The 13,009-nt window shown below is 32.3% G+C and overlaps 2 protein-coding genes across 2 annotated transcripts; both read right to left on the reverse strand.

The window, feature by feature from the left end:
* Nucleotides 1–733: 733 nt before the first annotated feature.
* Nucleotides 734–3,058, reverse strand: LOC103830613 (RING-H2 finger protein ATL8-like). The gene is made up of 2 exons (XM_009106428.3): nt 1,257–3,058; nt 734–754 (listed from the first exon to the last, which is right to left on the reverse strand). Exon 1 carries the CDS (start codon nt 1,986–1,988, stop codon nt 1,431–1,433), a length of 558 nt encoding a protein of 185 aa, XP_009104676.1. The 5' UTR covers nt 1,989–3,058; the 3' UTR covers nt 734–754; nt 1,257–1,430.
* A 3,494-nt stretch (nt 3,059–6,552) lies between these two features.
* LOC103830614 (outer envelope pore protein 21B, chloroplastic) lies at nt 6,553–11,648 on the reverse strand. Its single transcript, XM_009106429.3, has 5 exons — nt 11,484–11,648; nt 10,906–10,980; nt 10,664–10,816; nt 10,463–10,561; nt 6,553–10,366 (listed from the first exon to the last, which is right to left on the reverse strand). Exons 1-5 carry the CDS (start codon nt 11,565–11,567, stop codon nt 10,283–10,285), a joined length of 495 nt encoding a protein of 164 aa, XP_009104677.1. The 5' UTR covers nt 11,568–11,648; the 3' UTR covers nt 6,553–10,282.
* Nucleotides 11,649–13,009: the final 1,361 nt, after the last annotated feature.

Consider the following 13,009-nt stretch of genomic DNA (forward strand, 5'->3'; position numbering starts at 1 on the left):
ATTTAAAGTCGAGTTTGATAATGTAGTGGTATACAGGCTCGTGTTTGCAATATTTATAAAGTGCTACTTTTTAACGAAAAAAACACATGAATAAATTAAATATATAGAACTCGACTTTTACTAGTTTGCTGCTTTATTAATGGAAAAGGGAAAAGAGAAAACTCAGACAACACACATCACACCATCTGTTCCATGCACACTGGTCCATCTGTATACCTTCCCATGGAATATTCCATTAAGTAATCGAAATGCCTATGTATTTGACTTCTTACATGAAATTATATACAGAACTGACATTTTCTATCGGATGAAACAAATCATTTTTATGATGAGAAATGTTGATTTATAGACTATGATAATTTAAGAAGGGCCTGGGGTTAAAAAAAATAATATGATTAGTAGTTAGATACTTATGTATTACTAAAGTAGGTTTCGATTCATTTGGTAGGACATGGAGCTGAACAATCTTTTTTATATGTCTACCATTAATAAATGCATCGTTACCACCGCATATTCACACACCATAAGCTAATGGATACAGACAACAACAAAATGGAATCAAGCATCTGGTAGCTAGTTTTTTTTGGTACTAAATCTTTAGTATGTTGTGTGGTCCAACGTCTCAGTTTCAAGTTCTTGAAACTGTTTCATAGTCTCTAGGAAGTTTCACAAATCGTGTCGTTATCTATAAACAATGTATTGAAGAACTTTTTTCTCATTCACTTGCAATATAAAAAGAAATAAAGTGCTCAATGTATTGGAAAGAAGATCCCACATCGGATATATGAAAGGGACTTGAGTAATATATAAGGGACTTGGGCCAATCCACTAATCGCCAATTGGTTTTGAGTTGGAAGCCCAGGAAACTTATCATGGTATCAGAGCCATGTCCAATACCCTGACCCATTAATCCGGCCCGGACAGTGGCCCGATCATCCCATTAGCTGATGGCCCATAGAAGGCTCAGTTCCGCCGAGATCGCTCGAAAATAAAGCATGATTTCGGAGGGGGTATGATGGATTCTGCGAGATTAATGGTTATACGCACCATTATCTCGAGGGAGGGTATTGGAGAGAAGATCCCACATCGGATATATGAACTTATTAGGATCTGGGCTCTGATACCATGTTAGATTCGAGTTTATTATGGGCTTCCAACTCAAAACTAATTGGCGATTAGTGGATTGGCCCAAGTCCCTTATATATTACTCAAGTCCCTTTCATATATCCGATGTGGGATCTTCTCTCCAATACAATGTATGAACTTTCCGTTACATAATCCATTTACAGTAAATAAGCATATACGTTAATAATACATATGACAGATTAACATTATCCATTAAAATGATGACAATGAACATTCTTTAGATATTATAACATGCCCAGCAAGTGCTAGTGTATAGAATGAGGGAAGGTCAAAATTAAGCACAATCAAGGTAATAAGTTATTAGGATCTTCGCGTTGCGTGATTCCGGTATTGGGTTCGGATCCTGAGCTTGAGCTACCAGGTAACCCCCCGCATTTTTGACACCTGGCAACCACCAAGATTTGACGGCAGGAAGGACACGAAGAGTGGGACTCAAGCCACGTGTCAATACACGATACGTGGAAACCGTGACCGCACTGCGGCAACACTCTTAGCTCGTCGCCGGCGGCGAATTCCGTCAGACATATCACACACTCGACTAGTTTCTCCGCCGGTGGAGAATCCGGCGAGTAGGTGAGCTTCGGCAGAGAACGGAGGATTTTCTTCTTTAGTCCTCTGTTGGCCGCAGCTACGGGCGGTTGATGATGAGTCTGGACCGAGTTCGGGGCGGCGATACGTCGGAGCCAGGTGCATCGAGAGACAGCGACTAAGCCGAGGACGCAAATGAGTGCGCAGAGAAGAGCAGCTATGATGACTATGAGATTAGAGTTTAATGTCGGAGAAACTACAGCCGGAGACGGAGAGGTGGATTCTTGAAGAAGACGAAAGAGAAGTCGCGCCATTGCAGAGACTAGAGAAGAGAGTTTTGTTTGAAAAGTAGAGTGTGAGCGTTTCTTTATGTGAGCCAAAGAGGAAGGGTATTTATAGTGAAATACCCGGTCCTTTGGTTGGTATTATTTACATTATAACTAGTTGATTTTCCACAACTTTGTACGGATTAATATATCTATATACTTAACAATTTTTTTTAATTCTAATGTTTATTTTTATAAAAAATAGTAATTAAATTTGATAGTAATTTAAAATTATTATCAATTATAAAACTTTAATATTCATCTTGATAATCAATGTATTAAATTATGTTCTTTTTCATAGTTTTATTAATGTGATGTAAATTTTGGATCAAGATATTTTCTATAGTAATAATTAAATTAGAAAATTTATATTTAAAATTAAAAATATATTGCATTTGCATTGAAAAAGAAATCATGTGAAATTGAAATGATTATATTATCGGTAGATATTGTTAATATCTATTTATTAATTAAATGTTCTAAATATCATGATAATTATGTTTTTGAAATAATAGTGTATATATATATATATCAATAGAATAGTTTAATGTTTATTAATTATATTAAATATCATGATAAATATATAAATATCAAAATAAAAATTAAATAATAATAATTAAACTAATGACTTATCCTAAAATCATAGAAAATATGACAAATATTAAATTAACTAAAATCATGAAGAATATGACAAGTAAGTAAATTAACTTGGTAAATATTGTTAATATATATATATATCAATTGTTAATATCTATTTATTAGTTAAATGTACTAAATATCATGATAATTATATATCAAATATTGTTTGAAAAATAATAGTATATGTATCAATAGAATAGGTTAATTTTTATTAATAATCTTCAATATCATGATAAATCTATAGTTATCAAAATAAAAAATTTAATAATAATATATTAATTAAATTGATGATTTATCCTAAAATCACGGAAAAGATGACAATTAATCAAATTAACTAAAATTATGGAAAATATGATAAGTAAGCAAATTTATTTTTCAAATAATAGTTTAGATTATAACTAGGCGTGGGCATTCGGGGTCCCAATCGGGTTTCGGTTTTATCCATTCGGATTTTGGTTCTTCGGGTTTATCAAAATCAACCCCATTCGGGTTATATGAAAGTTCGGTTCGGGACCGGTTCGGGTTATATCGGGTTCGGGTCGAGGTTAGTAAATCTTCAAAGAACCGGTATAACCCATTGTACTTTCGGGTTCGGGTCCCAATCGGTTCTTCGGTTTAAAAATACATGATTTGTACCTATTTTGTAACTAAAACATAAATGAAATCGGTTCTTCGGATTTAAAATACATGATTTGTACATATTTTAATAGCCAAAACATAAGTAAAATCGATTCAAAAATAAGAAAAAACATCAAACGTGATCATTCAAAATCAATCGAAAGATAAACATAGTTAGTGATATAAAGAAAACCAGATAAATGAAATCATAAAACAAAAACTAAGTTCTCATGAAATGAGAAACACTATTTAAGGAAAACAAAACCAAAATAAAAAAACTTTAGGCTTCAACCGCTACATTCCACCATCAACCTTCATGTAATAGATAATTATTTTAGAAGTTCAATACTATCTTAAAGTATTTTGGATACATATTAAGAATTAAGGTCATATTTGGTAGAAGTTCTTTTTGTTATTATAAATGTTTCGGGTTCTATCGGATATCCATTTAGGTCCGGGTTCGGTTCGGATAATATCCATAACCCAATATACCGAAAAATATGATCCATTCGGTATTTATATCGGGTTCGGATCGGTTCGGATTCATTTTTATCGGATCGGGTTCGGTTCGGATTTTCGGATTCGGTTTATTTGCCCAGCTCTAATTATAACTTTCAGTTGTATGGTCATTTTCGTAATTTTTTGTATATCAACAGTCTCAAGTTTTTATGTAAGTAAGATGATAAATTTATTAAGTTCCTTCAACCTATTATTTTGATAAAATAAATATAATATCCTCCCAAATATAAGTAATACGTTATAATATTTGGCTTATATAATTCCTAGCTTATAGCTCCAAATTTATAGGGTGTTTACAATTTATTTAGACCTAAAGATTAAACATTTATTTAAACCTAAATATTAAACATTCTTAATAGAAAATGTATGCATATTCATTGGAAGATTTAGCGATGATATAAGAGTTTTCTAGATCAACCATGATGCTTTTGGATTGCCGTTGGGAACTCGTTAAAATATCTAGAAAATGGTTCACCCGTAAATTGCTTTGCAAACACTTGAAAATTAGTTAGGATTTTTCTAAAAGTCTGGGATACCCGAAGTTAATAAGAAAAACAAATGACCAGTGGAATGATATTTGTAGATTTGGTGGAATGAACAAAAACATTTAAAGTTGGTGTATATGAGATACTGGTGCGTGTGGGCACACACACGATGGAAATTGCCGAAGTGTGTATGCGCGATGCGATGCGATGCGATGCGATGCCTTGTTTGGAGCATTTCAACACCAAATAATGAGATAGATTGATAAGGTGTGTATCGCTTATCCTAACATTCTTTTTTCTGATCATGTTCTAAACAAACTATTAATCCTCAGTTTCTCGTCCACAGGAATTAATACAAATTATCGGTAATGAATTAAGTAATTTGTGATTGTTGGAATATGGACTTGAGATTTGGAGAAAAAAACGGTTTTAAACAAATAATTGTAGAATATAGTAAGGAGTTGGTATATGATGATTATAACTTGCTTCAAATACACTTTTAATGAAAAACGCAAAGTGAATGTAACTGCAAGCTAAGTAACATGTGAAAAACTAGAAAAAATGTAAGAAAAATTAGTCTTAGCCAAGAAAGATGGGGCGGATCATATGCACATATGCCCAGTCCTGAAATTCTATGGGTTGAAAGATTAAAGAAAACGATAGATAAGAGAAATATATAAGGCGATATGAGAAAGTTATAGATTTATTAGTAATTAAATATTTTATAAAATTTATTAAACTGGGTTAAAGGAGTTTCAAGTTCACTCTCTTATATAAATCGGATTCATACTATTGACAACTAATTAAACTATTGGATTTTAATTAAAAAAATTGATTGAAAAGTACTAATTTGAAGATTGGAACTTGGAAGTATGAGTTTCTACTGTTTCTATCCGAAGTCAAACATTACGTATGACAATTTGTTAGATGCAGTTTCCACTGGTAGATCCTATACAGTTTGCACCTAAATATTTTAATAATTCTTATTCAATACTACTAGTACAGTTTAATTAATTGCTGGTTTAGTATTGAGTTAACTATTTACTCGAGTATTGTATAATTTTCCTCAATATTGATGATGCATACATTACGAAGAACTTAATGACGTTTTAACCGAGTGGAGAAATGTGATTCTCTACGTAGAATAATAACCTTTGGAATCACGAAAGGAATACTTTGTTTTTAATAGTGGCTGCTAAACAACTTAGCTAGAAACCACAACCTATATCGTTTGAACATATATATAATATAAAACTATAATACCAACTTTTGTTTCAAAAATGTTAAGTTAGGAGATAGATGATTAAAGTTTAACGAAGTCGTTCTACAGAGAAGTACATAAAATGATTGATATTTCTCGTAAAATGTTCAAAATTGCCTTGTTTTAGACCTATCATTTTCATGTTTCAAAAAAAAAAAAGACATATCATTTTCAAAACATCCCAATTAACAAGTTTTTTAAACAAAACTACGAAGATGAGTTTTAATGTTTGTGTGTTCTCTTTGGTGGTTGAGGACTAGCAGCCAATCAAAGCTGATATGGCATTTGGAATTGGGATAAAAAAGACTTTTAAATATAATTCTTTTTGGAGTTTCACCTTTTTAATATTTAGATAAGATCAATCGTAAATCCTAATCATCCTATAAATATGAAATTTTCCCTCTGTAAGAGATAAGAATAATCATGTGTATAGTCCCATGTATATAGACAACTTAATAGTGTTTCAAAAAAAAAAAGACAACTTATTAAAGCTGTAGAAAAAGACGACATAATTATTTAAAATTGACCGTGGAAATGCACATCACACAGCTACTTAAAACCAATAAATCCAAGGAAAGAAACAAATGTATCTCTTTACCATTTTTATACTTTGTACTATTACAATAAATCCGAGGTCTTATCTATTATCTTATATACCAAGGAAATGTAAATATATATTTTACCTGATCTGTTGTCAAGAGAAACCAGGTAATTAGGACTGGGCAATGATCGGATATTCTGATTTTTGAAAATATTTGTGATTTGCTTCGTATGTTACGGATATTAATTTTTTTATTTATTTTGCTCCGAAAAATATAAATATCCGGAAAATCAGATATCCAAAAAATATGTAGATATTTACGAATACTTACGGATATATAACCTTTCGTTTTAGTTAATATAAAAAATTGAGATAAGTTTGTTCTTTAAAATATTTTTACATGATATATAAAATTGAAAATAAAAGAAGCAGTAAATATGTTTTTAAATTTTCAAATTAGATGTCATAAAATGTTCTTATATTTTTTAATTTAATAATTTTATAAGTAATAATGTGAATAAATTTTATTAAATCATACGTTAAAATAACAATTATATAAACTCATACATTTAAAACTCTACATTTAATCAATATGTATGTATTCATATAGTTGTCAAAGCAGAGCAGATATCCGGTTCTTAAAAAATTCGTATTTGTGATTTGATTCGTTTTTAATGAATATTGATTTTTACTATTTGCTTTGCTCCGAAACTTTACGGATATCCGTATTTTTCGGATCGAATCAAAACAAATAACAGATCAAATCAAATTTAACAGATAAAATACCCAGCCCTACACTACAGGTAATGATGTATCACCAACCTTAATCTCTTTATACTTACATGACACACAAAAGAAGGATAATGAATGAATAATAGACCAGGTCTTTGTCAAAGAAGAAAACTCTATTTTTGTAATATCGTAATTTTTTTTTCAAACTATCCAATTTTTTTCATATAAATAATTTTAAATCCATGAAACAAATTGTATCAACTGTAGTCTGTAAGGTACCATAACAAGTAATTAATTAGTGGAAGCTCTATGCATCTCTGAATACATTTTCATAAAATTTTGATGAAAATGAATTCACATGCCGAGAAAGAAAAACTGGCAAATAATAATCAAACATCTCGCAGACTCGCACTAGACTAATATATACTTAGCTGAACACTTGAGAAATTTTTTTTGCTTTCAAGTCTATCGATTTGTGTAAACGTGTTAATTTACTAGAGCTACTACAGTAGTGCATATGAATGTCTATCGATTTTTGTAAACGTGTTAATTTAGCTCATGCATTTTCTGGCCTGAGAAGATAATAAGTTTGCAGGTCTACCGTTAATCAATCCATGAACGTGTGTACTGATCTTCTACTATTCGACAGAAAATACGCGAATTTGTAAAAGTGGTGATAGAAGCGCCAGAAATTAAAAAAATTTAAATTATAAATAACAGTATCTAATCCACGCATAATTTTCTTGGATTCACGATAAGCACGTTTCTTACCTTTTTAAAATTATGAAATCGTATTTTAGATTACTAAAACGTCTTTTAGATAAAGGCTAACTATAACATAGTATATTTAAACGTAAATAATATGGAAAATAGTTATAAACCTTGTCTTGCCTAAAGTAAATACTAAATCTATTTATAAAATATAAGTGTAGAACAATCACCTAATCGGCCTAATATGTTAAGAAAGAAATTAAAGTTCTTGTGAAACCTTTTACTTCTATGGTACACCGTATATACAATAGTTTGTGTGAAAGATGATAATAACAAGTTAACAACTAACTGGGAAAAAAAAACACAAGGGGGACTTGTCTATTTCTTATTAAAAAACCCCCTTTACTTATCACTCTAAGAAGTTATTCTGAATTATCACTAGTTTATTTTTCTTTTTGAAAAGAACTTATACTTGATAGAAGATGGATAGATTAAAATACCCTATATTAGTAATCAAATTTCTAACTGTAACAACAAAGTAGATTAGCTTTTTAAAAGATGATATATAGTTTGAGATTTTCTTTCAGATTACCAAAAAAAAACTCTCAATTTATGTTGCATCCATTGTAAAAAGGTTTTTCTTGAATAAATTTAACATTCATTAAAAAAAAAAGATGATGTATAGTTATAACCAAATACAAAATATTGTACATGGTTTAAGATAACGGTTATTTTATCAATATCTGTTAAGTAATTAGCCATTCGTTCAATACGTAGATGTGCCATAGAAAAATGATAAAGTTGCATACATTTTACAACTACTGTTGATAATCTTGATGAAGATTGCAACTATTTACTGTATCGTTGCATAGAAACTAGATGGATTGCATGCTTTACATGAAATTAAAAAGAAAAGAAAAAGAGAGAAATAACATATAAAACAATGTATGGTAAATAAAGAGAAGAAGCAAGCGTATGAAATTCTTATTTTCCAAATCGAGTTAGTTGACAAAATTATAAATCTATTATTTTTGATCAAAAAATTATAAATCTATTATTTTTGATCAAAAAATTATAAATTTATTTGAAAAGACCATTTTTGTTGCCTCTTTGTCTTCGAGTGCACTCCCCACTTTCCGATTTCCCACCGCCCATTTTTTGCTTTCCGCACATATCTCCGTCTTTGAATAAAAATGGATTATTGTTTTTTTTGATAAAAAATGGATTATTGTTAGAAACTATACTTCCAAATTTACATAAAATCTTTATATGTTTTCTAAAACACGTTTTGATATCTATCTATTTTAAAAATACATATAAACATTTGAAGCTCCTGATTATAAATATGCAGAAAATATCTAAAACCTAGTCAAATTCATAAATTAACGACCATTTACAACATAAGTTTTATCCGATCTTAGTATTGTGAGAACATATTTATTCATAAAATATCATGATTTTAAAAACAATCTTCATTTATTCAAAAATATTTCGAGCATATGTAAGCATGTAAAAATTTATTTCACCAAGGTAAGATTGGTCTTAGACTTTTGAAGCGATTAATGTTCTCATGGTTTATTAATATAATTACAGTGTGAAATGAAAATAAAGAATAGAATGCTGCACTAAAAATAAAAATCATATATAGTCGAAACAAAAGATTGTCAAAACTAATTAGTTTATTGTTGGAGTATAGATTGAAGGGGAATAAGAATACATTGTTGTTTTTTTTTTTGAAAAGGAAATAACATTGTTGTTGAGACGTAGCTTTAATATATACTTAGATGGTATCAGGTGTTAGAGAACAAGATATTCACTCTATATAATAATCCTACGCAGAATATTTGACATTTGAGTTTACATGCTAAAACAGTTTGTTAGCTGATACCATTTACGTAGAAAGATGGTGTCGACAAGACTAAAAAGATGAATCACATACATGAAAAATAAGATATATAATCTCAATTACTTTTTTTTTGTAACTGGCTTTCTAATAATCTCAATTACTTTCCAGTAGTATTTTACAGGTTAGGGAACTAAAAGTATATAACAAAGATTTGGGATAAAACTTGTCACATCTAGTGCAATTTTCTTTATTAACAAACAAAAGTACTTCATCACTCAAAGCTTTTAAATAATGCCGCCATATAATGAGAACATTATTGAGATATAGTTTAAATATGCATAGTGATCACGTTGATTTTTAGTTAAAGCCACTACCAAATCCAACGATGAAGTGGGTGACTTGTCCATGTCTCTTTTTCTTCTACTGCTTGAAAACGATCTCTGATCCTTTTTTCCTCTTTCTGAGTGATGATGATCAGTAAGCAAATCTTGACAGCAAATATAGATTAATACTTTGTAAGACTTTTTAAATTCATTCTGGTTATGATGTTGATGTTCTGAGCAGCACCAACATCTAAAGCTCAAACAAACCACAACATAAAAACAGACCAAACACGGCTGGTTCTCTGATGATCCCGGTTTAGAATCGGTTAACAAAATTATGATGGATTTCCGGTTTATGGTTTGCAAGTTAAAAGACATTTTAGTCGGTCTAGTTGGCTCTGGTTCAGCCGTTGCTTCTCTATAGTTCAAACCGTCAGAACAATCACATTTGCCTATAATATAATCTTGGAAACATTCGTTGGTAGAGGCTTGCAATAGTAATGGATATAATTTGTAAGATCAATGAATTTGATTAATTGGAAGAATCAAAGTGTGTTTATACTCCAAGTGTAGTACTAATACATTTCTCAGAAGAATCAAAATGCAGTCACAGGTCAAACCTCAAGTTCCATTTTCCCTTCATGTTAGCGTTAAGAGTCCAATTGTTTTCTCTAATCTGCATATAAGGAACCTAAAAGAAAGAGACAACAACACACTGTTTCAACAAATAACCAAAACATTTAATCTTGGAAGAGCCAACAACATGCTTCAGCTACTAGAGAGGTACCTTATTAAACACTTCGTAGCCAACTTTGATTCGTACATCCTGATCTTCCTTAAAATTCATTATGTTCCAGGCAAATTCTGCGGCTCCTATAGGATTCTTCTGCTACCACAAAACGAGCACAGTTAAGTCCATTCTAAAGGCATAATAATACTCAAGCAAGAAACATAACTTGGAGACCAAAACAGAAAGAAAGAAGTGAACCTGATTGAAGTCTTGATCAAAATCACACCGCCCTTTAACATTAAAGGTCACAAGCTTATTAGCTCCCATAGGAAACTCTTTTTTCCCGCGGACATGAGACCGAAGCTTGTGGCGCTTATCATAATGCAATCCTACTCCTAACCCTGTTAAAGCCTAACAAAAATTTGTGACACTAGTATCATTAGGTGGAGAATGCTTCAGGACAAAGAGATAGCGGGAAACAACAGAGAGTGAGAACAAACCTCGGGGAAAAGGTGTCTGATCATGGCAGAGAAGTAACTAGGGGATCCAGTTCCTGTATCTAGCTCTCCATGAAGCTATCACCAAAGAAAATAAGAAACTGAACTGTGGCAGAACAAGCAAGCAAGTCATATACACATACTGACTTAAGATTCAAGGAAGCCTCTGAATGTTTCTATCTTCACTATAACCAATTAGCCATGATAATGAAGTTAACTTGTCACACATAACCTTATTCCTAACACATTTTCAAAAACTCAAAACCCAAAAACAATAGTCACAAGCAGAGGAAAGGGTGAGGAGCGTGTGAGACAAAAAAAAAACTAAACCATTCCTCAACTTGGCTCCTACAACAACTCAAGTTTTAAAATATGCAAAAACATCTCATGTCAGAATCATTAGTAGCTTCGCTCAGGTTAGACTTTTCATACTCCAAGTATTGCTTCAAACAAGATAAAGTTCGAAACTTTACACAAACGATACCAACCAAGCCATTGAGGTAAGAAACTGTTTCAAAATACGAAAGTAGACACACACACACACAAAAACATAAGTTTGGAAGCTACGAAGAGTTTGACACCTGCAAATGGGTTTTGGAGTTGAAAGGGAGCTTCTCCTTCGCATGGATTCTCAAAGACTTCGAATACCTCAGAGACGTCTCCATTTTTACTCGAGAAAATCGCCCAACCAAAACCTCACCTAGTACTCTCCACTGTATCTCCCTCTGCACCAAGCTTCAACCAATAAGTCACTGCAACGTGTTACCAATATTCCTTAGCAGATATAAGGCCATATTAAGGCCCAATAATATGGGCTTTTCTGTATACTTAGCCCTCTGCACAAAGCTTCAACCAATAATTTACTGTCACGTGTAACAAGTATGCTCTAGCCTAAATAGAAGCCCAATATTAAGTATGGTCCGTATAAGAATCTAGCGCAGTATTCCTACGCGCCTATTGTTGTTCATTTTGAAAGCAAGTTTGCGTTTGCTGTGGGTGAGAGGCTGGTGAGGGAGATAGAAGTGTCTCATTGGGGGAACGTGGAGGTCACGGAGCATTACAACCTCGTTCACCGTGGGGCTCATCTCAAGGGAGAGTTTTCGAGGTTTTGTGTATCAAGACAGACCTAATCCACAAGGAGTGTTTGCCTTTAGGGATTTACTTGCCAGATAACCACTCCATTTGCTGTCAAGCAGTCTCACGAGGTAACACTGGGTCTTGTCTTTATCACTATTATCCTTTGTCTATATGTGTTTTGATTCTGATATTTGAGCTCTTTGTTTTGTTCATCACTTGCATCATATACACGCGGGCTGACTTCTCAATCTCCAAGTCTTCTGCTGCTTATTTGGCCAAACTCCAATGGGATGAGGTAAAGCACATGTACATGTAGTCTACCAATATCTTGTTACTCTGATAGATATTAAGTGAAAGCGCTTCTTGTGTTAATTAGGTCCTAGCAACACTCCAGGAAGTTCAAAGCATCATCCATAAGTGCTTAGCTTGTACATGATAAGCTTGAAGCATCACTGCGTGATCTATCAAGAACCGGTGACATTCAAACATGCAAAGCTTCTCGCAAATCCACTGACAGTTTACTGAAAGATCTTTCGAAAGAACTCAGACCTTTCCTAGCTTCTTTACAGTCTCTCCCATCAGCCTCTCAGATATCTCCAAAGGTTTTGAATATCTCTCCATCTACTACTAATCTCTTAGGTCCCAGGTTTGCTTAATTGTCTCTTTTGTCACAGGTTGAAGAGCTAGTTTCGAAGGAGAAAGAACTTCAAGAGAAGTTGATGGCCAAACACACCACTGTTGTAGAAGGGTACGAGAAGAAATGATCAAGGCGTGATATCGAATAGCTTTGAGGCAAGAAGTAGAAGATCTTCTTGACTTCATTGATGAGATCTAGAAAGAGTTAAATGTAGCAGAGATCCTCTTAAAGCTTGAAACCAGACTTTTGAATGTCACTGCCGTTGGAACAACTCCTTAATGAGCAGTTTTTGTCAATTTTGAAAACAGCTCTTGTTCCTTTCTAAGACATAAACCTTTAGTTAAACTTTGAATCACATACCAGAGAAGTTTGGGATCGTATCCACTGCTTGAT

Source organism: Brassica rapa, chromosome A07 (assembly GCF_000309985.2).
Source record: "Brassica rapa cultivar Chiifu-401-42 chromosome A07, CAAS_Brap_v3.01, whole genome shotgun sequence".
NCBI lineage: Eukaryota > Viridiplantae > Streptophyta > Magnoliopsida > Brassicales > Brassicaceae > Brassica > Brassica rapa.

Coding starts and splice junctions, on each gene's coding strand:
- LOC103830614 (XM_009106429.3), bottom strand. CDS start 11,567: ATGGAGACGTCTCTGAGGTATTCGAAGTCTTTGAGAATCCATGCGAAG. Junction 10,981..11,483: donor ACTCCAAAACCCATTTGCAG/GTGTCAAACTCT, acceptor CTTTGGTGATAG/CTTCATGGAGAGCTAGATAC. Junction 10,817..10,905: donor TCAGACACCTTTTCCCCGAG/GTTTGTTCTCAC, acceptor AATTTTTGTTAG/GCTTTAACAGGGTTAGGAGT.
- LOC103830613 (XM_009106428.3), bottom strand. CDS start 1,988: ATGGCGCGACTTCTCTTTCGTCTTCTTCAAGAATCCACCTCTCCGTCT.